Source organism: Aspergillus ambiguus (assembly GCF_047715705.1).
Source record: "Aspergillus ambiguus strain CBS 117.58 unplaced genomic scaffold BDV59scaffold_1, whole genome shotgun sequence".
Classification (NCBI taxonomy): Eukaryota; Fungi; Ascomycota; class Eurotiomycetes; order Eurotiales; family Aspergillaceae; genus Aspergillus; species Aspergillus ambiguus.
Genome location: NW_027395514.1, coordinates 1,135,704 through 1,158,069, shown reverse-complemented (window position 1 = coordinate 1,158,069; position 22,366 = coordinate 1,135,704). Strand labels below are relative to the sequence as shown.

Below are 22,366 nucleotides of genomic sequence, written 5' to 3'. Positions count from 1 at the left end.
TTTCTATATTAAAGAAGAATTTAAGACGAGCCAATTCGCCCAAGACGTATCATATGCCTGAACGGCGTGTTTGGCGAATATTATCATTCATCTAACCTGAAGTCCGGACAGACTATCTATCTATACATAAGTCTCTGATATGCCAATTCACATCATTTCAGCGACATCAAGCGCTCTATTGTGTCGGGGCTTGTTCTGTGCCGGTCGCAAGTCTGATCATAATCTTAGGGAAGTATTGTGCAACGAAGCTTTCACTGCGGAATCGTTAGAGCTGATGACCTCAACTGAGGACGTCTCAAGAACGGGGACAACATACGTGTAGTAGCTATGAGCGGAACTATGATCCCCCACCAAGTTATGTGCTAATTCGTGACAAAGGATAACCCACCAGTATACCAAAGCTTCGCTTCGGTTGGCGCTAGAGCCCTGTAGAAGTTCCTTTTCATGGAGCGTCTGGAAGTAGAAGTAATTGCAGAATAGGCTTCCAGCTCGGTTGAAGGCGATCGTCTTCCCGCCTGGGTCGTAGAAGATACTGAGACTGTCTGGACGCAGGTTAAACACGCTAGCGCACTCAATCAGGATAGACGCGAACATGTTGATGGCAGTACTGTTCCGCCCTAGAAATCCGACCCGGTCTGGGAGCGTCCTCACGACGAGAACATTAATACCGGAGGCGAGAGTTGCCACAAATTCGAGGTCATGACTGGGTTTCTCATCACAATAGGATTTTGACTCGCCGACCTGAGTGGTCTCCGGACGGCTGTACACATCGGAAGATCCATGGGGTCGGCAAGCTTGGACAGCGGACAAGAGCTGCCGTTGCAGCTTGTGCGGGGGATTGACGTTCACCGGAGCTTCTGGACGGGTGTTCTTTTTCGGATCTTCAACCGTATAAGGAGGTGGAGGGGCTGACGTAGTTGAAGGACCAGCAGCATCTTGAGAGGACTCCCCACTAAGAGGATTCAAACCCGACTTATTTACCTCAAGCCCGAAACGCCTTGTCAGGTTTTGGAAAAAGCCCCGTGGCCGTCGGTCTTCATCTTGGTCTAATTCAGCTGGTGCCTGAACGGAGCTACGGTCCTTGCCTGAGGGGGAATCAGGGAAATCGCCCGGCATCAACGGTTGCTGTTTGTCTTCGACCTGCTGAACCTTGTTCTGGGCCTGGGCCTGTGCCTCTCGTTCCCGAGTCCATGCAGCTTCTCTTTCTTGAAGTCGTTGTCGTTCCTCTTCTAACTGCTTTTGGCGTCTATCTTCAGCTATTCTCGCTTCATGCTCCTTTCGTTTCAGGATACGCCCCACGTTGTACCCACGAGCTTTGAGCTCGAACAAATCGGTCTTCAGCAACATCTCTAGCGTGAGGGTCGAGTGGAGTTTCGGCCGAACAAGAAAGAGATGCACGAGGGCCTGACTTATTTCGTACAAGTTGTATTTGCCAGGGCAGATCCATAGCATCCATCCCTTCGTCTGCTGCGTGATAATCGCACTTCGTTTCTGGGTTTGAGACACACGACGACCTCTAAGAGATCGCGTAAGGGAAATAGAATGCACCACTTGCACTTGGAGGTTTTTCTCCAGCCATCGAGCGTCGTGTCTGATGGAGTCTGAAGACTGATCGTGAAGAAAGAGCCTCGAGCGTTCATTAATGAGTCTCTGCAACTTGACGGCGGAGCTTTGGTCAGAAGCGATTGCACCCCAATGAGCGCGCTCCTCGACTAGGCTGCTCAACGGAACGGCTCCGAGGGCAAGGTAGAAGTTCTCCAGCGCCTCTTCTTGCGGCGCAGCGAGTATATGTTCTCGAAAGAGGCTGAAGCTCTGGAAATCATCCACCACGACCACATCTGGAGCAGACGTCAAAGTCCATTCCTTGATATTATGCTCCTCATCTTCATCAGAATCGAGAAGATTCTGCTCCTTATGGCCCTTTTCACCCAAAGAGGCGATGTCTCTGCTGGCCATCAAGAAAGCAGACTTTCTCATTTCGGCGTGCAGAGCACGATCCTTCTTGAGGGTCGGAAAATGCTCGGCAAGAGTTCTAAGCAGCTTGAGATATTTCTCTGCGCTCTGAAACGTGGAGGATATTCTTGCTGGCTCTCTCACTACCATGTAAGCAAGCTCAGTCTTGGTAGGCTCGCGTTTAGAACCAACAGCCATGAGAAAGAGATTTGCTTCTTGTCCGAAGTCGACAAAATCAAATATGTCTCTGTAATCCTCACCATCGCCGAGATAGCAGAGTTTCGGTGCTACGTGACGTACACCGGAGCCTTTACCCATTGAAATGGGGACTATCCTCGTATCGCCCACTCGGCTCACATCTTGATGTCGGAGTTCTGAGACTCTCCCAGCCAAATACTTGAAGACGTCTCTGGCATCCCGTGTTGAGGATGGGGGCTGACGAATTAAGTGGTTCAGACAGCTACTCATCATCGGATGTTGCTGAACCCCTAATTTAGACGCATGAGGATGAAGGTCTCGCCTCAGGATCTTGAAACCAAATAAACCAGCCCCCTCTTCTGTGAAACACTGGCTTGGTGCGCTTAATTGTTCCGACCCATCGAGCGGCAGGAAAGGCGTTTTGACAGAGCTGCAATCAAATGCATCATAACCGTTATTGTAGTACTCTGCAATATAATAGGACATGGCTTTCCTGTAAAGAGTCGAGTTATGTTCCGTGCCAGCTTGTGCCATAATCTTCACCAACTCAGAAGCGGACGGGGAACTCCTCAAGCCTAGCATATTGAGGAATTTACCTTCCTTGCTGTTAGGTAGATACACTCCAGGCCACTCGATAATGGGAAGTCCAAGAGACCTGAGTGAGTCCTTCGGCTCATAGAGCTCAAGTATCTTATAGCGTTTGCGGTTTGCCGTTTTAGAGTCGCCATGATCTCCCAGTTCCGCAGTGCATATGCTAGTATCCCTGAGTCTTTTGATGTCATTTGATGGAATATCTTCGCTAACAGAAGCCAGATAGCGTATGAGGTCGACGTGGCTCCATTTCTTCTGGCCCCCACTGGGCTCGCCAGAAGAATCTGTAGTATTGAGGAGACGCTCGAAGATGACTCCAAGCTCGACTGTTTTGCGAACACCGAGAGCTGCCAAAAACTTCTCTTTTACACTGCTGAGACCATGGACAACAGGGAGGTCATCGAATAGTCGGACAGAAGAAAAGTACGTCTCACTTGGACGTCTCATGCCAAGTTTAGTCGGTATGACTGTGTTGGGTTGCAGCAGGTCAATCACAGTCTGCTTTGTTGATGGGGTTAAAGCATCCCATTGCTTGGAAAGGATAGGAAGGACCTGAGCGGCAAAAGAGGGGGTTCTTGTTAGATCCTGTTCTTCGGACAGGGCGTTGCGATTTCCAGCATTATAGATAAGCCAGCGAAGCCAAGGAACTATCTGCAGCTCCACCCATCCCAATGACTCGAGTTCTTGTTTGCCCAATGTCTTTGTATACTTGAATGGCATCACGTTCACCGACAAAGGCATCGTCACAGGAATCCTCTGTGGATTAAGAAACGTGTCCACTTCTGCAAATGCAATCAACCGAGTTGTGTTGCCATTGTTGTCTTCGTCAGTTGCTACCGCGACTCTGAGAAGATTCTGGACGGACATCTGGTCAAGTTGTCCAGAAAGAGCTCTTCGACTGAGCCACGACAGAAATTCGATAACCTGAGTAGGACGTAAGGCGGAAGACTCTAGCTCTTTCTTGATGTCAGAGACGGTAACGTCGGTCACTAGTCCAAATTCCGTCAACTTTCTGACAAATTCCTTCGCGCCTGCGACATATTCGTCTGGTAAAACAGGGATAGAGTCCATAAAGCTGAGGTCCTTGGGGGCAATACGGGCTTGATGGCTCTGAATAACACCGCAAGTGGACAGAACCTCAATAGAGGCGTTGGTGTTGCATGTCCAAAACGCATCTTCAATCGTCTGTCCTAGAAGTGAAGATGGTGTTGATTCGCGGAACACAAATTGGTTTGCGGTGTGAATGGCTTCAGGTAGAACATTGACAATGTCGTCCTTTCGAACTTTGGAGCCCCTCGAGGGTACTATTTTGGATTTCACCGACGCCATTTCTGCCGCCCAGGCAATGCGGCAGACAATACCAGCAGCTTTCAACATCTCAAAGTTCCACTTGCTGATGTAGCGGGTGTTGAGATCAATACTCTCTCGTTCGACTGTTGGAATTACGGATGGCGCCGATATATGAGCATTGAGGCCTGTTGTCTGGTGTGTGGGAAATCCTATGAAGACCCTGCCAGCTTTTGAGGGGAGAATGGATGAGAGAATCTCCGAGTGTGATCCTGACATCCCCGAGGCTAGCGTCGTGTCATAAGAGGGGGTCAGGATTGCTAGCGTAGACCTCTTCGGTGGGGGTTTTCGCGTAGCCCGTTCGAGTTCACTGCTGAGAGAATGGCTAACGGAGCACTGGATGTTGGCAGTGCTTATGTGCAGGAAGACAGAAGCAGTTGAAACTTGCGCAAGGTCCTCAGTATCAGCATTAGGTGCTGGCTTTTCAGCTTTCGGGGGCTTTTCTGACGCATTCTGACCAGTAATCCTTGAGAAGAATGTGCGCAAAGAGCCTGCAGTGTCCCTTAAACCCTCGCGGAACACGCTTGCGTTTGGACTCCATTCAACGACTCGCATCCAAGCTGCATCTACTTGGGCAACCTCACGAGAGACCGTAGACACTTTCATCAAGCCTTGAGGCGTTCTGGTGTCAATATCTCTCGGTATTGCGAGATTGACGCTTGGTGCGGCCTTTTTCTTGAGTCGAAGAACATTCCAATCATCTAGCCACAACTCTATACATTCAAGGCCGACAAATGTAAGACTGCTGGACAGGAACTTGCATAGCTCCATCAAAGAAGGCACAGGCGATGTATCATTACGGTAATCTAGAACAAAGGTGGTTTCGGGGTTTGCGGCCTCGTTCAGTTGCAATCGACGCGTAAAGAGCGCATTTCCTTTCCAATAGAAGGCCATGGCATCTTTGCCTGAAGATACGAAGGGCTCTTCACAGTCATCAAAGACACTGTAAAAACCGACGCCAAATGCACCAATTTTGGTTTCGTCTGGATTGCCATCTGCGATCCGTTTTAATCTGGCCCAGTCCTTTTCACTGAAAGGGGCACCGTTATTTGATATCAAGAGGCGCTTCAGAGTGTGATTCGAGATTGTATGCTTAAGTAACGTTGTGGTATTCGCTGAAGTAGGCAAAGGGACGGTTGTCGATGGTAAGGTCTCGAACTTGATAGTCACTTTGGTTGCGTTTGCATCTGCGGCATTCTGGATCATTTCTCGCAGCACGGTCCTGGACAAAATTTAGCAACTGTCTTCAACGTTGGGACCCTTGGCAGCAAATTTACCATTTTCCCGAGTAACGTGCAAGGACCTTCGAGATTAGACCTCTCGTGTCCACTGTGACAGCCTCCTCGTCGTTACCAGAGCCCATCGTCTGCGCCCGCAGGGCAGTGAAATCGATGTTCTGTGCCATAATGACGTGCTGCACCTCCCCTGATGTTGTTTGTTGCTGTACTCGAACTCCAACTGGTTACAAGAGCCGTAAAGAGCTGCTCTCGTACCGATCTATGGTCTACCGCAAGGATATTGACGAAAAGGAACGCGCTGGTCGTAGTCTAGATGGATGGGTTCACGCTGGAGGAGAACCTGGAAATAAGCAAAAAGACATTGAGAGCAAAACACAATATACAATATAGATATCGACAGAAGAGAAAAGCCCCGCGAGAGCCGTGAGATGGCTCAAAATCGAGACAAAGCGGATGCAATGAGGATGATGGAGTCGGAGGTTGCGGAGTTTAGCGTTATCGCGCTTATCAGCAGTGCGGGTTATGTAAGCTCTCCACGGCAGTCCAACGTGACCACAAGCGCTGTTTAGATGCTCGCTTGTTGATTCTCCTCGTTCGTGCTTGTCGTTGACTCGGCTCGAGTGAGCGCTATTCGCCGGGGCTTTTTTCTTTCTTGTATGTTTTATTGCATGGGTTGCTGCAATTGAATTGCGTTCTTTTGATTGATCGTTAGACCTCCGCATGACTCCCAGGGGTTCCCTTTGGGCGCAGTGAGCGTTACGCCGACTGTCCCCTCCGCATCCTTGCAGATGACATGATGGGGGTTGATCCTCTGTCTCCTATTGCGCCAGTGCGCATTCGCGCGTTGCTTCTCCCCATCGGAAAGATCAAACGCTCAAGATTCCTCAGTTTCGCTGCAAGACTTCAGGCCGAAAATGTCGTCCGTCTGGGGGATATTAGTCCCGACTCACGACCGAATCGAAGTAGGTGCCGCCGTGCTCTCAGTCCCCATATCATAAGCTGTATAGCCCCCAGAGCTATCCGATGACCGACTAACATCCTATTATAGACATGTTCTCTCCGTTAGCGTTTCCCACGGGGCTGATTCTTTACGACCTGTCCTTTTCCGTACCCCCAACATCCCACCTAGAGCTGTTTCCGTTTGAGGTCTTCCGAGAACCCCTTGTGATTATCGCGATTGCAGATGGGACAGAACTTGGCGAAACGGATAAAGACAATGGCGCAGGGCAGGGATCTTCGTCTGCAGCGCCCCCTACTCCTTCTGGACTGGGTGAACTTCGAGAGGAGCTCGAAATCGTGAAGGAGAGGAACACCCGGGCTCTGGTACACCAACTTCTGGTATTCGATTATGAAGGAGTGAACAAATTATCCAATGGTCCTGATGATGTCCTGTGGGTCCCCCGACCTGAGGCCTCCAAGGCAACGACGATGAAGACGGTCCTATGCGATATTACGTCCCTACTCCTCTCCGAGCTTGACGGCTTTGCCAAGATCATTCAGAACATACCTTCAATTGAGTCGCCTAAAGCATCCTCCTGGGGTCCGCATCGTGGGCCGGATTTACGCCCTCGTCCCACAGATCGACTCATGCATAGAATGACAATGCCTGTACACATGCCATCGGACACAAATAGTGCGCCAGTATCGCCTCTCAGTTCGAAGCCAACTTCCCCAGCACCTAGCGATCATGAGACACCAACCACATTCGATGAGATTACTCGATCGATTCAGCTAGCTAACCGTACCAATTCAACTGGGAAGCTTACCACACTGCCGTCGTCAAAAGAGCATAGCCGAGACCGAATGTCTGTGAGCAACATGAGTGCGACTGACCGGACTAAGAACCGGATCAAAGGCCGAACTGGGGTAGTCGTTGGGACCCTTTTTCTGCAGGCAGGGAGATGGCCCGATGCTCTGAAAGAGTTAGTGGAGGCTGCTTCAAACGCTAGGGCTTGTAGTGATTATGTGTGGCACGCTAAAGCTCTCGAGTCCATTTTATTATGTTTGTTGATGTTCAGTTGGGCAGGCATGGATTTTCAGGTAACACCACCATAGCATTACTGCATTCGCCCGTTACTGATTGGCCACAGATTCCTCCTATCTGTTATCCTGTTGCTGAGAAGTCTTCGAAATTATCGCAGAGCATCGACTCGAATTCAGGACTATCTGCCCCAGGGAATCGTATAATATCCCTACAGAATTTGTCCAACCTACTGCCGGATCTTTCAAATAACATCTTGAACCTTTACAATCGCGCTGCGAACATCACTGATGAACCTCTTCCTCAACTTGTCTTTTCGGAGACAGTCATTCGTCTCTCAAGGGTACTGGTGGCCGCACGGATCCGTGATGGCGCACTGGATGACATTGCTTTGAAGCATATCGTCACAAACGAGCCTCTAGTGCCACTATACCGACCCGAACGTCCTCGTGGGTTAGTCATTTTGAAGAAGTCAGAGATCGCCAATTTCCTCTTCCGCGCTCTGCCACTCTCTCCCAACGCGGACCTGCCTCCAACAGACACCATACCTATCATTATAGGCATTGTATCTGTTTTAAATACCCTGGATCTACCTCGGAAGAAAGCGTTCATCCTGAGGGAACTGCTATCCACTATGGTCCCCACTCTTGTCCAAGCCCGCAAGATTGGAGCTGCAGAAGTCGGAATACATCCAGCGGCTGGTTTAGCATCACTGAGCGATACCGCCTTTGATATAAACGCCCTTGATGTTGGTCCTGGGAATATGGAGGAGAGTATGCGCACGCTTCTTGCCACAATTGGGGAAATATATGGAGTGCAGCCATCGTCATACTACGAGTGGACGATGAGGAGATCTCTGACATTGGCTGGCGAAGAGCCTTTTCCTGAGTATGATTCGGTCACCGCCATTGTTGAGCGATCATTTCGACATGTTGTCCTCAATGGCTATGGTGACCTGAACCTCAAGATCGATGTGCTCAAAGCATGTATCAATGCTTGTGAGGCACTTCCGGACTTTGGTGGTGTCCTCCGTTTCACGGTTGAATTGCTACAGACTATTCGAGGTGACCTGACGCTCGCCGAGTCATATCATAGTCCACCCTACCTTCCCCAAGATGAGCAGGTCCGCCTTTTGAACAACATTAAGCGAACCGTTGGTGCGGCGAGCAAATTAGGTGCGGTAAACCTAGAGGCTGAGTACTGGGACGACTTCCTAGTCCGTGGCGTGGCGCTGTTGCCTCTCCCCGATACTAGAAGGCCAGTTCGCCGGTCGAAGCCTGAGTTTGATGCTGTCACAAAAGCGCGTGAAAAAGCCTCGAAAGACCCGTTCCTCTACAATCCTTTCTCGAAGAAAAGTAGCAAGGCTTCGGAGCTGCTCATGGTTGCGGGCGAACATGCAGCTTTCCAAGTGACTTTACAGAATCCCTATGAATTCGAGCTAGAGATTGAAAGGATCCGCCTTGACAGTGAGGGCGTTCCTTTCGATGCTGTTGTAGAGTGGATCATTCTGCCTCCATTTTGCTTGCAGGACATTACGATATTTGGAATCGCACAGGAGGCCGGCGAAGTAAATATCACTGGGTGTATCATCAAAGTTCGGCACTGCAGAGAACGGAAATTCCCCATATTCAAGGAACCGTGGAGACCAGAAGTGGATGCCAAGTTTAAACGAACGGGCTTGGCAGCGAAAAGCCCATCGATGGAACGCCCTCTCTCATGGAGCTCGACAACGTCTAGAGACGGAAAAGTACTCCCAAAGAAAGGCCCCGAGACCTCTGCTTGCGAAGTAAAGGTGATTGGGAAACAGCCGTCTCTCGTCATTGAATCCATGTCGCTAGCACAATCCGCAGCAATGGTCCTGGAAGGCGAGCATGGATCCTTCAATGTTACCCTCCGCAACACATCATCATGTCCACTGGACTTTATCCTGTTCACTTTCCAGGATTCCACGAACAGACAAATCCAGTCTGCTCTGAGCAACAAAGATCTGCTGCCGGTCGAAATATACGAACTGGAGCTCAGCTTAATGAAACCAGCTTTGCGGTGGCGCCGGCAAGGCTCAGATCCGGGGGATTACTCCATACCTCCTGGAGAGAGTGCAACATTTACCATCGACATATTTGGGAAGCCTGGTCTGCAGGATACGACTGTGCAGATAGATTACTCTTGCGTGGATCTATCTGATCACGAACTGCCGGACGTTTTCTATACCCGGCAATTATTTATCCCGCTTACCGTCACCGTGAATGCCAGCATTGAAATTGCTCGCTGCGATATTCTCCCATTCAGCAGCGATTTTGCTTGGTGGAACCGCCGACAGGATATCGCCTCAAAGCCGGAGCCTGTTCAAAACCAGCCAACTCGTTCGTCGCACCCTACAGGTAGTGATCCATTCTCACCTGTTCTTTCTCACCTTGGACGGGGCGTGTATGGATCCGATCATTGCATAGTATTGCTCGATCTTCGAAATGCCTGGCCAAATGCCTTATCGATTTCCCTCCATGTTAGCGAACAGCCCGTGGATCTCTCGTCGGATGAGTCGGTGGAAACAGCCAGCAAGGAGGGCCAGTACACGGTATCTGAAGAACTCCAACCTGGTCAAATGTCGCGATTTGTCCTCGTCCTTCCTCGTGTCTATGTAGACAACCCCCACGCTTCCATTCCGATCCTCAATACAGGCGTCAAGCGACAGTTCGTTGTCAGCGCCAACAAGCTCACATTCGAGGGTGAAGCTGCCTCGCGAGAAGCTTTCTGGTACCGAGAAGAACTCCTCAAGAGAATCACCGGGACCTGGAAGGAAAACCCTGTGGGACGTGAAGGTACAATTGATCTCAGAAACGTGCGATTGAATTCGCGGATGGCAGATGCGTTCCGTCTGGAGGACGTCGATATCGCTTTCTCCTTAGATGCTCCATTTGCAGATGACCGCATCGCTGATGGTAAAGGCGATACAGATGTGGTGGTGCAGGTTGGGCGGTCAAGATATAAAGTGCGCTGTGACGACATGCTGAATCTGAAGGTCACTGTCCGCAACCGCTCTTCCAAGCCCATCCACCCCCTGCTCCGACTCCAGCCAAGTCTACGTCACCAGCCCAGCAATATCGCCCTCGATCTTTCCCGACGCCTTGCTTGGACTGGTATGTTACAGCAAGTGTTGCCAGTTATCCAAAGCGGGGAGAGCACCACTGCTACCGTCGGAGTGACTATACTTTGTCGTGGCGCATATGAGATTGGAGCCACTGTCGAGGAGGTCCGCATATTACGATCTTCACCAGACTCCGAGCGTGCGGCTCTCCATAATGCCGATGATGTGCCTATCCACGACACTTTTGGCGCCGATATGGCTAAGAAGAGACGGATATGGCATGCTAAAGAACCTTGTGTGATGAACGCCCATGATTAGTGATGTTTACCTGTTTATGCATTACCCGCATGATAGCGAGGTTGTGACAGATGACGGTGTGTTAACTTTCGCAGATGTACGGTGTTGATGATCCGCAGGCATTATGGTGTTTTCGATGTCGGCAGCACGAGGATGAGATTCCGACCTGTTTTTTCTGTCGGATGGGCTTGGGATTAGTTTCAATGTGTATATGATGGATGGTCGGACCAAAGTTATTCTATTTTGCTCTATAGATATCTAGATGTTCATGGCAGTGGGACTTTGTACATACACCTCAGACTCAGCCAATATTACTATATGCAACCCTCGCTATTCTTCACTAGAGACCCATACAAATTAATTTCAGGAAGATCTAATATGTTCGATTGGAAGATGTGGCGTTATTCCAAGGTTCGACTGGGGCAGGTTGCTAGGTAACTTCTTTAGCGACGTACTAAAGAGGGTGAATGATAAGATTGATTGCACTAAAGTGACGCTAAAATGCCCAGGATTATACCTATAATTGACTGTCTTTCATGCGAATGAGATGATGCACGGCATTGTTCTGTAGCAGTGGCACAGTATACAAAAGGTTGTGGATGACTATGGATGATAATATACGAGTACGAGGACATTACCCAATATGGCATATTGGTTGCCTGCGGTTAAGATTCCACAAGTGGATTAAATGGGGCTTCAAAGTTGGTATACAGGCGGGTGTGATATACGAAGTACGATTCCAATTAATTGACCCAATGACTATTACGCATTACACTATCAAAGGTGCCAAGGCACCTCTGGGTGCATGCTATGCAATATCAGTCTTTTTTTTCCCTTCAGGCAGACAGATTCCCTTTACCTATATGAGGCTGCTTGAGCTGCCGACATCTCAAATGCGAAGCACATGGACGTCAGTTGTATTCTTGCACCATGCAGCTCTTCCTAAAACTTGCTCTTGCATGTCTAGTCCGCACTGGACTTGGCGCAAAAAGTTACTGCAAATGTGTTCGTGCCATCCATGTCCGCTTTCGATACTTGTCTAACCAATCCAGGCCCCTGACATGCCATGCTGGCCTTCAGACTCAGAATGGGCTTCACTCAATGAATCTGTCTCGGGTCGTCTAATTCGGACTGTTCCTGTAGCATCAGTCTGCTATCCCTCGGAACCCGCTTACGATCCTGAAGCTTGTCAGTCTATTCGTTCGAACTGGACGACTTGGCCTTTCCACTCGGGAGATCCTGCAAGTGTTGGCGACCCGTCGTTGGACAATGCCTGCAGCCCTATATACGCCAATGGAACTAGTGTCTCGGGTAATCCAAAAGCGGGAAAGCAAGACTGTACTCTGGGTGCTTACCCTCCATACATCATCAATGCGACCAGTGTGGAGGACGTACAGGCTGGGGTGCGTTTCGCAAAGAAATGGAATCTGCGCATGAACATCAAAAATACGGGACACGGCGGTAAAAGAAGGTAGGTGTCGATTCCCAGCCCCTTTTGCCAGTCAATCGAGATTTACTGAACATCTAGAACTTAGCTTCAATGCTGGGAGTCTCTCGTATGTACCAAACTTTCAACTTGGAAGGACACGATTAACAAAACAGAGTTTGGACCCATCATATGAAAGACATACAGTACCACGAAAAGTTCACGTCGGAGTCTTGTCCGAGCAACAGAACACATATGGCAGCTACTCTGGGAGCAGGTGTGCAAGATGGCGAAATGTACGCAGCAATGGCCAAGCACAATGCTATTGCTGTCGGTGGGGAAAACAATGTACGGGTTCTATTGGGACCATGCCTCAGGTTTTTCCGCGTTGGGCTAACTGGTACAGGACGTTGGCGTCGTCGGCTGGGCTACTGGCGGAGGCCACGGTCTCGCGACTGGCGTGTACGGCATGGGTGCGGATAACATTATCGAAGCTGTCATCGTCACGGCAAATGGTAACGTCCTGACTGCCAATGCTTGCCAAAATGAAGATATCTTTTGGGCTATTCGTGGCGGCGGTGGAGGCACCTTCGGGATCATCACCAGTGTTACCGTCAATGCGTACAAGATGCCCTCATTTGCAATGACCGGGGTTGATATATCATCAAAGAACGGCACGTCTGCCAGGGATTGGTACAGACTACTTGCACAGCTGCACGGCGATTTCCCCCGGCTGCAAGATGCAGGAATCCACGGCTATTATACCATGGCCGGCGCTCCAATGACATTCAGTCTTGCTTTGTTCGAGTACAACACTGCGAACAGTAAATCCGAAGCAGTCCTTAAGCCTCTCCTGGAGATACTCGACGCCGCGAGCGCGACCGCTACCTTCAAAACCAGCAAACTCTGGAAGCCGTCGTGGTATGACTTTATGAAAACACTCCCGTTGCTCGGAAGTACGGGGGAAATGCACAACACTCGTGCTAGCAGATTTATTCCGAAGCGAGCTGTGGGAGATATTGACCTGCTGGCGAAGACACTCGAGACTATCGCCATGCCAAGCGCAGACCTACCGGTATGTGAATGAATCCATTTGGCACACATCATCCAGGTGTACATGCGGGGACTAACGCACTCGTCCAAGGGAGTTACAAATCCATCCATCTCAGGTACCATGACTGGGAGCAAAAAGCCAGTCGACAATGCCTTGAACCCGGCCTGGCGCGACGCAATCGTTCATGTCATCACAGGTCAAAGTTGGGATGATACTCTGTCCGATGAGTTGGCAACCAAGGCTTTCCATGATATGACCTACAAGAGAGGATATGCTTTACGACAGCTGGCGCCCGATACAGGAGCATATTTTAATGAGGTACTATCCCTGTGTCATTGCTTGCAGCAATTCGACTTCAGTTTCAGGTTCTAATTCACTTGACAGGCAAACCCGAACGAACCTGATTGGCAGTGGTCTTTCTGGGGGCCAAATTACCCACGACTTCAGTCAATTAAACAAAAGTATGACCCGGATGGGCTTTTTTGGTGCCTTCACTGTGTGGGCAGTGAATATTGGATCGAAATGGAGAACGGTACCCTTTGTCCTATCATATAGGGGACCTCGCATCCAATTAACTACCACCCTATTCGTTTGGCCTCAGTCGGAGGCGTGTTGAGCCAGACAATTCAGAAGTCACACAAGAGACTTGGGTAGTCTAGGTGTGACTAGTGTCCTTGATGGCCGTACATGAATAGTTCTCCTTTCCCTCGCTATCCTAAGAAGGCCTTCAAGCCTCACTATTCCCCAAAGACACGGAGTATTATTCGAAAGCCGCGACAACATTGGCGTCGATGAGTTTATCTTACCGACGAGAGTGCATATAGACCCAGAAAGTCTGATCACTCAATGCATACAACAATTCTTCACTGTTAGGCGTATACCGTAGGGCTGCGACGGTTGGAGCCGTGGTTATATCAAAAGCACTATGCAACTGATCAGCTGGGATAATTCCACACGCATCTAGAAAGTCACGTCAAAGTCGCGCGCCTTGCCTTTTTGTAAGGATATATATACTGGATGACTTGTTGAAGACTTTCTCTGTGCCTGACAAATCGCAATTAATTGTAGTGTCGGCAGTTAACATCCGAACAACGGCTGCAAAACCCAGTCGATGGATATTTTCCCCAAATAAATTAAATCCAAAATTTCTAGGCGTAATAAAAGGATTTAGAGTCATATAGTACATAGAAATGTTCAATTCTATGAGGCTTTCTACGAGCTTCAAAATGCGTAGTTCTATGATACAGTTCGTCAACCAAATCAACAACAATCACAAACGTAAGATATCCCCAGTACGATCAATTCCCCCACGGAAATGATCTTCCACCACGTTCCCTCCCAAAACCGTTTCCTCTACAACGCCCTGGACATGCTTCGGCTCGATTCGACCATACCAAATGCCCTTACCGGCCAGCGGATGCGCCGAGGAGTCCCTCATAGTCATACCAGGGGGAATATACACGATGACATTTCCCGCATATTTATGGCCCCCAACATGACTGATCAATCCAACATGTGCACGATCCGGCCCATCGATGGTGCCGACATCGCCGTCCGCAGATAGAAACCCATTCGCGCGCAAGACCCGTTGGAACTCCTCCTGCAAAACGGGAGCCATGACACCGCAGCGCATATCACGTCCGCCGTGGCCGCAGATCAAGACGACGGGTGATGTCTGGATATCGACGGCGTCTGGGAACGCAGAAGCCAGGTCCGGTTTGCGGGTTAACTCCACCTGGCGATGCTCGGGGAGCGCCTCGGCCATTGCGCTGAGCTTCTCTGGGAGGAGGAAGGCGCGAACGAATGTCGCGAGGTCGGGGGCTTTGGTCGAGTCGGCGGAGATGTTTGTGGGAATGGAAGGGAAATACTTGAAGCTCGGGAAGAGGAATGCGGAGGCAGTTGTGGCTGTAGATGAGGCGGGGAAGGACGAGTTGCTGACGAGAACATTATTGAAGGGCTGATTATGTCTTAGATGCTTGTCGAGGTTGTGTTTCAGTCCCGTCCGGTCTACTTACATCCGCATAGGGCCCTCCACGGCCCATGAGCTTCTTCAGCCCTCGGACCAGGTCACCCCAGCTTTGGTCCTGTCCGTCGTTTTCAATGCGACTCGTCCAGTCGGGCTGTCCGGTGCAGATGAGGATCTGCTGTGCGTAGGCGGCCATGGTCCCGTTCAGTGGTTGTTCGTAGTCAATCGGGAGACCCTCGGGCATTGGCGGCGTCGCAGGGCAGAAGCATGTCGATTCAGGACATGACTTGGTCACAGGAAACGGAGGTGGGATCTTGAGGGGAGTTCGCGATGGCTGTGAGCGATGGACGCTGGTGGAGAAGAGACGAGGTGCGGGAGATGCGCTGCGACGGAGAGGCGACCACCCGGTCACGGGTCGCAGTATCATGTCAGGTAGAATGTTCCCTGGATCTGGAGGTGACTGGGTTTGAGATTGAATGTACTTAGGACTCAAGGGTGAGCTGGAGGTTGTCGTAGGGAGAAAGAAAGAAGCTGGAGTTCTTCTCCGCGCTGACAGAAACCCCGAACTCCGAGCGGAGATAACGGATTTGATAAGGACGCCCGCTGGTTGGTCGAAACCCAACTATAAACAACAGAAACCAACATCCATGAATCGTCTATCATACTTCCATCAAGAGATAGAACGCCCGAAGACCATCTGATAAAGGAAGCCGTCGCCGAAAAGCGCCAGCGGAATGTAGCAAATCAAGCGTGGCAGATTTTTGCAGACCTTCTATTGCGAACTCAATATAGATATCACCCACGAGTTTATGATAGTTTGCCCGTACAGTTATTCGCTGGTCATGAAAATCCGGGCATCGGTTTGTATTCACATCCGAGGCCAGAGGTAAGAGTGCGTACAGTTCGTCACGTGGATCCGATATTTCTGCTACGTGGCAGCCGACCAGAAGGTCGAGTATTCCAAAATTGGAAATGCTCGCTGCGGACAGTTGGCGATAATTTCGAATGGAACTAATAGTTCGCAAGTTTTCGATAGCGCCTTGGTCCAGATTGTGAGATACAAGGCTGCTATTGAACAGCGCCAGAAGTGCCAAAGAAATAAATTTTCCAGTGGTACCATTGATCTCTCAAAGAAAACAATAGCAAGCTTGCACAATGAGGCTTCCTGGATAGCCCATCGACGGGTAAGCCATGACCCGTGTCATTTTGATTGATACAGATGGCATCAACCCAGAGAGCTCGAGGAACGGCTCTGTGCCACGAAAACGTCTGGGAGTATCTGGAAGCGTCTCAGCCCCGTCGTCAGCAGTCGTCATAATACAATGCAAGGCTAACTGCCCGTTTACCGCTATCCTCATTGTTGGTCTAGTGTATCAGGTGATTAGAGATCAAAACCGTCCAATGTTCTTATGTGCAGTCTGGAATAGGTATGGAAGGGGCTTACGAACGGTTCTATTCTGTACAGCCTCGCAATTCGATATCGCATTGACCGTTGGTCGTTAGAATTGTGGGGTGTTTTATAAACTTCAGCCTATCCTGCGGCAGGCTACGAGAAACCCGGAAAAAGTGGCAACGAAACAATTCTAGTTAAAAAAGACCGATTAATACATGTACGCCCTTGGGCTACAGCTAGCCGGGAAGCCATCTTACTGAAGACCCAAAATCTAGAGTTGATAGATTCCAAAAAACTACCTAGTAGAGAAACAAAAAAATTTCCTTATAGAACACCTCCTATCTACTTCTCATTTGCTAACCTCAGGCATGATCGATTGGTGAGGGACCGGCACCGATCGGATACGTAAAAATATAGTTAGGACCGTCCGCCATCAGCCCGTCCCCACCAGGCCGCATCTGCGAGGCAGGCAGCCAGAGCTTGTGATCAGCCGTCACCCACATAAGATCGGTCCAGAGTAATGCATCATCCTGAACCAGAACCGTAGCACGACCCTCGGGGGTGACTTTCCACACGGCGAGCAGGTTGGTGTCGCTGACATAAATGTTGCCATCGGCGTCGATGGTGGTGCCGCCAGTGCTGGGGGTCAGAGCAAAGGGCTCCGCGTAATCACCCAGCGATGAAGCGAGGGTAGAGTTTCGCAGGGTTGCGTCGACGTACGCCGTTTTGATGCGGTACAGCCCGCCGTTGCACGGTTGATAGTACAGGTACACTCCGTCCGGCGAGACCTCGATCTGATCCAGACCAACCGACAGAGTACTACCCGATGCTCCATAACCAGGCACCAGGGTCCCGTTGTACATCATGGGAAACCAAGACGATGCGGAGGCAGCGTCGGCGAGCACGCGGACCCCGTCGCCGGTTTTCAGGTTCAGCACGAGCAGGGCCCCGGCCGTGTCGCTCAGGTAGGCAATATTGCCCGCTGCGTTGAAACGGACGTCGTCAATTGCGCTGTCCGCTGCCTTGATGTGGTCGAGGTGGTATATCTTGTCCACAGCATCGAGGGTCAGGTTTACGCCGACTAGCTTGGTTGAGCCATTGACTCCGATGGAGCCACCATCAACCACCCAGTAACGACCATCAGGCCCGATGCGCGCGCCATCGACACTGACAAATGTTTTGCGCGGGTCAGAATGCGGGTTGCTTGCGTTGTAGGAGTTCCAGGCGGCATCAGGATACAGAACCGTGGTGTTGTCGTTGAGCAGCTCGACAATTTGAGGTGGGTCCGTCGTCGAGTACCTCTGGGAGAGAAAAGCACGACCGTCCGCAGAGAAGCTGATTCCCTGTGTCGCCCGTCCCAGCGAATAAACAAGTTCGAGGCCTGGTGCGTAGGCTTGCGTCAGAGGAGCGAAGGCACCCAGAAGAGAAAGAACGGAGGCGCGCATAGCTAAGTTTCTTAGTATCCTAGAGTAGTTTTTATCGTCTACCTAGAACGATAGTTTCGATACTTGTTAAGAGATATAGATCCATTTTATATCCATTGGGGTCTCTATATGAGAAGTATACTCTGTGCCTTGGGCTGGTTAGTCCCGACCGAGTCGGCCTCATTTACCCCGATAGGTTTGGTCTCCGCATTTCTTCACGGTAAGGTGGGACTGTAAGGTGAAGCTGATGCTGCCCGTACGGAACATTTCCGTCGTCGACGGTGAAATGGAGAGAGATGAAGGTCGAGAATTGTCGCGGTGGATTTATTTGGCGATGGCTTGATAAGGAAAAGTACGAACAAAGAAGGCTACGGCCTAAGGAGTCAGGCATAATATGACTAAGCAGCACCTAACTTATTAATGCATCCTACATAACTATACATTGGCATAATCAGAGGACTCCGTAATAAGATAATAATATTCAGAGTCCGTCAAATAGAACACGAATAAAATCGGTAACCGTTGAATATTAACTATTAAGAAAATGTATCCTGTACGGAGTACTGCGCATGATCAGTCATAAAACGCTCCTGACCTCGTGTGGATCGACGACCTTACTTCTTCTCCTCCATACTTCCTCAGCAGTGACACCTTGCATCACGTCTCAATTCAACCTTCTTCACCCCTGACATCCAATTTTAGACCGTCCAATTCCCCCTTTCCGGCTTCTCTCTCTGTTCCTTTTTTCACCTCCTCCTGTTCCCCCTCCACCGGCGCCACGTACCCAAACGAACAATCCACCTCCGGCGCTAACACGATGATCCGCCTCCACCGTCGTGAAATGAAACGAACCTCCCGAGATTTCGTTATTTCGCTTCGCCGTCGATGACAATTAGCCTCAGGAGCGAGGGCGTGAACGCTTCCTAAGCTTATTCGGATTAGACCAGGCCGATCTTCCACCACATGTCTGGAACGACAGTCCGATCTTCCCAACTCCTGGCGAACCGCCTCCCTGCTGGTCTGGCTGATTGCGATTGCTCCCTGCAGCCGCCGCGCCAATCGAGTCCGTTGTATCCAGAAGCCACCTGCATCGCCCCCTTTAGACGCACGACGGAGCGTGTGTTGTCAACTGCATATCCTTCCTTCGGCTCCACCACGCTCCCTCCGCGCACACCGCCGCTAGCCAGATTCCAGACCCTTTTAAACATCCAGCCAGCCCCAGTTGCATATCGTCCCGTTTCAGATTTCTCGTTCTTCAGTTGATCTCCAGTCGTTCTGCTGTTCGTCGCTCCTTTAGAAACTGGGGTGGTGTTGTCGGTCGGTGCTTTCTGGTCTCGAGCTCGACGCTCTTTTTAACATTCATTCGCTTTGCTGGCCTACTTCGTTTCGCTCTCACCTCCAATGGACATGACTCGTCCTTCCAACTGTTGACGATTTTGCTCTCATTTCCCGTCAGACCCACGCTCTTTCGACGTCCCGTTCGTTGGACCTTTAAAATAACCGTCGCTCGTTTGACGTCGCTTTCCGTCGAGGCATTCCTTATTGCATCATAAAATTTTTGACACTCAACAAGACCCCGACAACAACAACAAACAATCATAGCAATCTTGTTATTATTATTTTTTTTTCTCTATCGCTCTCTTGCCAATCTCTCAGCAGCCATTGTTGGACGAACACCTTTTTTTTTTTCCCTTCGTGCTCTGTCTTGTATGACCCGAGCTGAATCCATTGTTTTTGTTTTCCCATATTTTTAACTCGCCATTTTCGGCCTCATTCATCCGCCTAGCCAATCCACCGGATTCCGAATCGCTTGTTCCCTCCTGATAATGAAATAATCGCCACGACATGCGCTCGGCTGGACCTTCGACCAACGCTCCTCCCCAGCGGAGAGCTCTCCATGAGCGCACTCCCTCGCAGAACAATGAAACTTCCCCACCCGAATCGGTGCGTACACCTAGCGACAAGTACAACGACAGCGAGGAAGAGAACGTACACACCGTGACACCCTTTCCTACAAAGCCGGAGCATATCTTGCTCCCACGCCCCGGGAAAGGACAGGATTTCGTTCCCGATTCTCGCTTCCACGTTGATGAGGCTCCCAACGATTCTACCGCAACGCTGTCCACCGAAGTCACTCGCTTGGGTGATAGTAGCCTGGAGCAGTCTATCGGTGATCTCTGGGACCTGTCGTCCACCTTCGATGCCGCAAACACTCCTCCCCAGCTGTGGGACGATCCGTCTTCTAGCAAATCCTCGTTCCCGGACCCCAGTCTGCCGGAGCACAAACCATTCGACCGTACGTCGGACGAGCAGTCAGCGAACTATTCGGACGAGGAGTTGACAAACACCCTTCCGACCGCTGCCCCGACAATCAAAACGGTGGTTTCCAATACATCATCTGGCCACCCGTCGCAGCCGGAGAATGTAGCCTCCAGCAACTCCAGTCCCAATGTTGTTCCCATTGGACCTCCATCGAGTCCGAATTTCGTCGCGTTGGACAGCTCCAGCTTGAACTTTGTTCGGTTGGGCGCCTCGTCAAATCCTGAGACTGCCTCCCGCTCGAACTCGCTCTCCTCGTTGAACTCTTTGGGCACTGTGATCCGGTACATTGGTGCTGCGCCATGGACTCATGGGTCTTCCTCGGAGCATTCAAGCTCGCGTTCCCGCTCTCAGTCCTTCCGTTCGAACCCGCCGCCCAACTACATGGTGTCGACTCGGTCAAGCTCATCTCGTCTCCGTGAACGGAGCCTTTCTCGTGCTACTTCGTCGTCTCGGAGCGGGCCGCCATCAGATATCCAAGCCATTATTGACAGCGGAGTGTGTATCCAATACCCTACGATCCGTGCACCCTCGGCATCTAGTTCAAGAGTGGACATCTCAAACATTGAAGAGTCACCAGAGCCCGACACCCCGGAGCAGCCAGACAACCACCCGGATCGTTTCAGGTCTCAGCTCTCTACTGTAACATCTCGATGGTCAGCAGAATGTGAATCCGGGCGAATTTCGCGAATAGGGCAACGCTCAGAAAACCTGGAGGAACCTTCGAGGCCCTCGGCCGCTCTTATCCGCCACAAACCTTCATCATCCGTTTGGCTCGTCAACGGCTCCGATGGAAGCGCAAGCGTAGACAATGTGTCTGGGCTCCCTGTCCGTGGAACGCACTCCAGATTTCCCCGCAGTATCTCTTCGGGATCAAGACACAGCAGCATGCGGAGTGTGAGACGTCCCGCTACGAGCTCGACCTTCGCCTTGCATATGATCCCAGCGTGGGCTAGGATGTACTATAGCTTTAACGAAAGCGCAGTCAACTCCGCATTGTCTCTAGTGGAAGGTAGCCGTCCCGGCACCGCTCGTTCAACGACGTCGAGACCAGCCACGGCACGCTCGGCGACATCCAAGTCTATCCCTATCGACCGTATTTCCACGGCGGCCAGTCGACCGGGGACTCGTGAAAAACCCTCAACAGACCCAAACGACCCAGGAAGTAACTGGGTAGATGGCATGCAAATAATAGAGAAAACCGGGACGCGCCGCACCTTACGGCAAAGCTGGTCGCCTCATCTCTTCCCAGATGTACACGTTACGCGGAAGAGGGGAAGTACATGGGGTGCGCCCTCACTGGATTCCCGCACAGAGCCGTTGCTTGGACGTAGAAATATCCAAGTGTGGTCTTTCTGTGTGGGCTTCGTCTGCCCACTGAGTACGTTAAAGAGAAACAATACATATGATAAATGCTGACATGACTAGTGTGGCTCATGGCGTCTTTTCTGCCCCTGCCCCCGAAGCCGGAAATGATTGTTGCGGATGACAGCGAGTCCGAAATCGAGACGGCATTGCACATGCGTCTGTTCGACCTCGAGCGCAAACGGTACCAGAACGCTCGGTGGTGGAGGAATCTCAATCGCTGGATGAACCCTGTGGGTTTGGTGATTATCGTCATCATTGTAAGTCTCGGTGTACTCTGCATGTGGATTCCCGACCTAACTATTTACGCCTCAGATCGTATTATCCGTTGTAGGGACCAAGGTGGGCTTTTGAACTAAGACCATCATTGCGCCTGCGCTTTGTTTTCATTCTTGATCTGCGTTTCTTGGCTCCGGAGGAGTCATTTTCGACCTTTCGCATACCCTTCTTCGCCTCGTGATACCTCTTCGTTTCTTCAACCGTCCTTGACTTTGGGTGCTGCTGGTTTGGATTTGTTTTCAACAAAACTGCTCGACATGACTGCACGACGTGATGCACTTAATGTTTGATATTATTAATTTGCTATTCTTTTGTCCTGTTCCCGATTCCTATCGACCGCCTATTATCTGTCCGTCTCTGGGCGCGGTACGCGATGATAGATCAATCAGGGATCATGACAGATTATGGATATATGTTTTTTTTTTTCTCTCTTCTACCTCTACGGAGTAC

At 50.5% G+C, this 22,366-nt stretch overlaps 6 protein-coding genes across 6 annotated transcripts; 3 read left to right on the top strand and 3 right to left on the bottom strand.

Annotated features, from left to right (window-relative positions):
- Window positions 1-23: 23 nt before the first annotated feature.
- On the bottom strand, window positions 24-5,822 carry BDV59DRAFT_167032 (histidine kinase-like ATPase domain-containing protein). Its single transcript, XM_073687816.1, has 3 exons — window positions 5,367-5,822; window positions 317-5,311; window positions 24-254 (listed from the first exon to the last, which is right to left on the bottom strand). Exons 1-3 carry the CDS (start codon window positions 5,492-5,494, stop codon window positions 176-178), a joined length of 5,202 nt encoding a protein of 1,733 aa, XP_073553273.1. The 5' UTR covers window positions 5,495-5,822; the 3' UTR covers window positions 24-175.
- Window positions 5,823-5,931: 109 nt separating this feature from the next.
- Window positions 5,932-11,020, top strand: BDV59DRAFT_5732 (TRAPPII-specific subunit TRS120). The gene is made up of 3 exons (XM_073696667.1): window positions 5,932-6,289; window positions 6,376-7,367; window positions 7,418-11,020. Exons 1-3 carry the CDS (start codon window positions 6,121-6,123, stop codon window positions 10,709-10,711), a joined length of 4,455 nt encoding a protein of 1,484 aa, XP_073553272.1. The 5' UTR covers window positions 5,932-6,120; the 3' UTR covers window positions 10,712-11,020.
- Window positions 11,021-11,751: 731 nt separating this feature from the next.
- On the top strand, window positions 11,752-13,574 carry BDV59DRAFT_190246 (FAD-binding oxidoreductase; the record flags this gene model as incomplete). The annotated part of the gene is made up of 5 exons (XM_073691734.1): window positions 11,752-12,161; window positions 12,293-12,464; window positions 12,523-13,191; window positions 13,261-13,501; window positions 13,555-13,574. 5 exons carry the CDS (start codon window positions 11,752-11,754, stop codon window positions 13,572-13,574), a joined length of 1,512 nt encoding a protein of 503 aa, XP_073553271.1.
- A 788-nt stretch (window positions 13,575-14,362) lies between these two features.
- Window positions 14,363-15,679, bottom strand: BDV59DRAFT_167025 (sucrase/ferredoxin-like domain-containing protein). The gene is made up of 2 exons (XM_073687815.1): window positions 15,186-15,679; window positions 14,363-15,127 (listed from the first exon to the last, which is right to left on the bottom strand). The coding sequence occupies exons 1-2, from the start codon at window positions 15,561-15,563 to the stop codon at window positions 14,441-14,443; spliced, it is 1,065 nt and encodes a 354-aa protein (XP_073553270.1). The 5' UTR covers window positions 15,564-15,679; the 3' UTR covers window positions 14,363-14,440.
- A 1,212-nt stretch (window positions 15,680-16,891) lies between these two features.
- Window positions 16,892-17,974, bottom strand: BDV59DRAFT_197411 (uncharacterized protein; the record flags this gene model as incomplete). The annotated part of the gene is made up of 1 exon (XM_073692914.1): window positions 16,892-17,974. One exon carries the CDS (start codon window positions 17,972-17,974, stop codon window positions 16,892-16,894), a length of 1,083 nt encoding a protein of 360 aa, XP_073553269.1.
- A 1,702-nt stretch (window positions 17,975-19,676) lies between these two features.
- Window positions 19,677-22,090, top strand: BDV59DRAFT_5705 (putative serine-rich protein). The gene is made up of 3 exons (XM_073696657.1): window positions 19,677-21,653; window positions 21,701-21,897; window positions 21,953-22,090. The coding sequence occupies exons 1-3, from the start codon at window positions 19,799-19,801 to the stop codon at window positions 21,989-21,991; spliced, it is 2,091 nt and encodes a 696-aa protein (XP_073553268.1). The 5' UTR covers window positions 19,677-19,798; the 3' UTR covers window positions 21,992-22,090.
- Window positions 22,091-22,366: the final 276 nt, after the last annotated feature.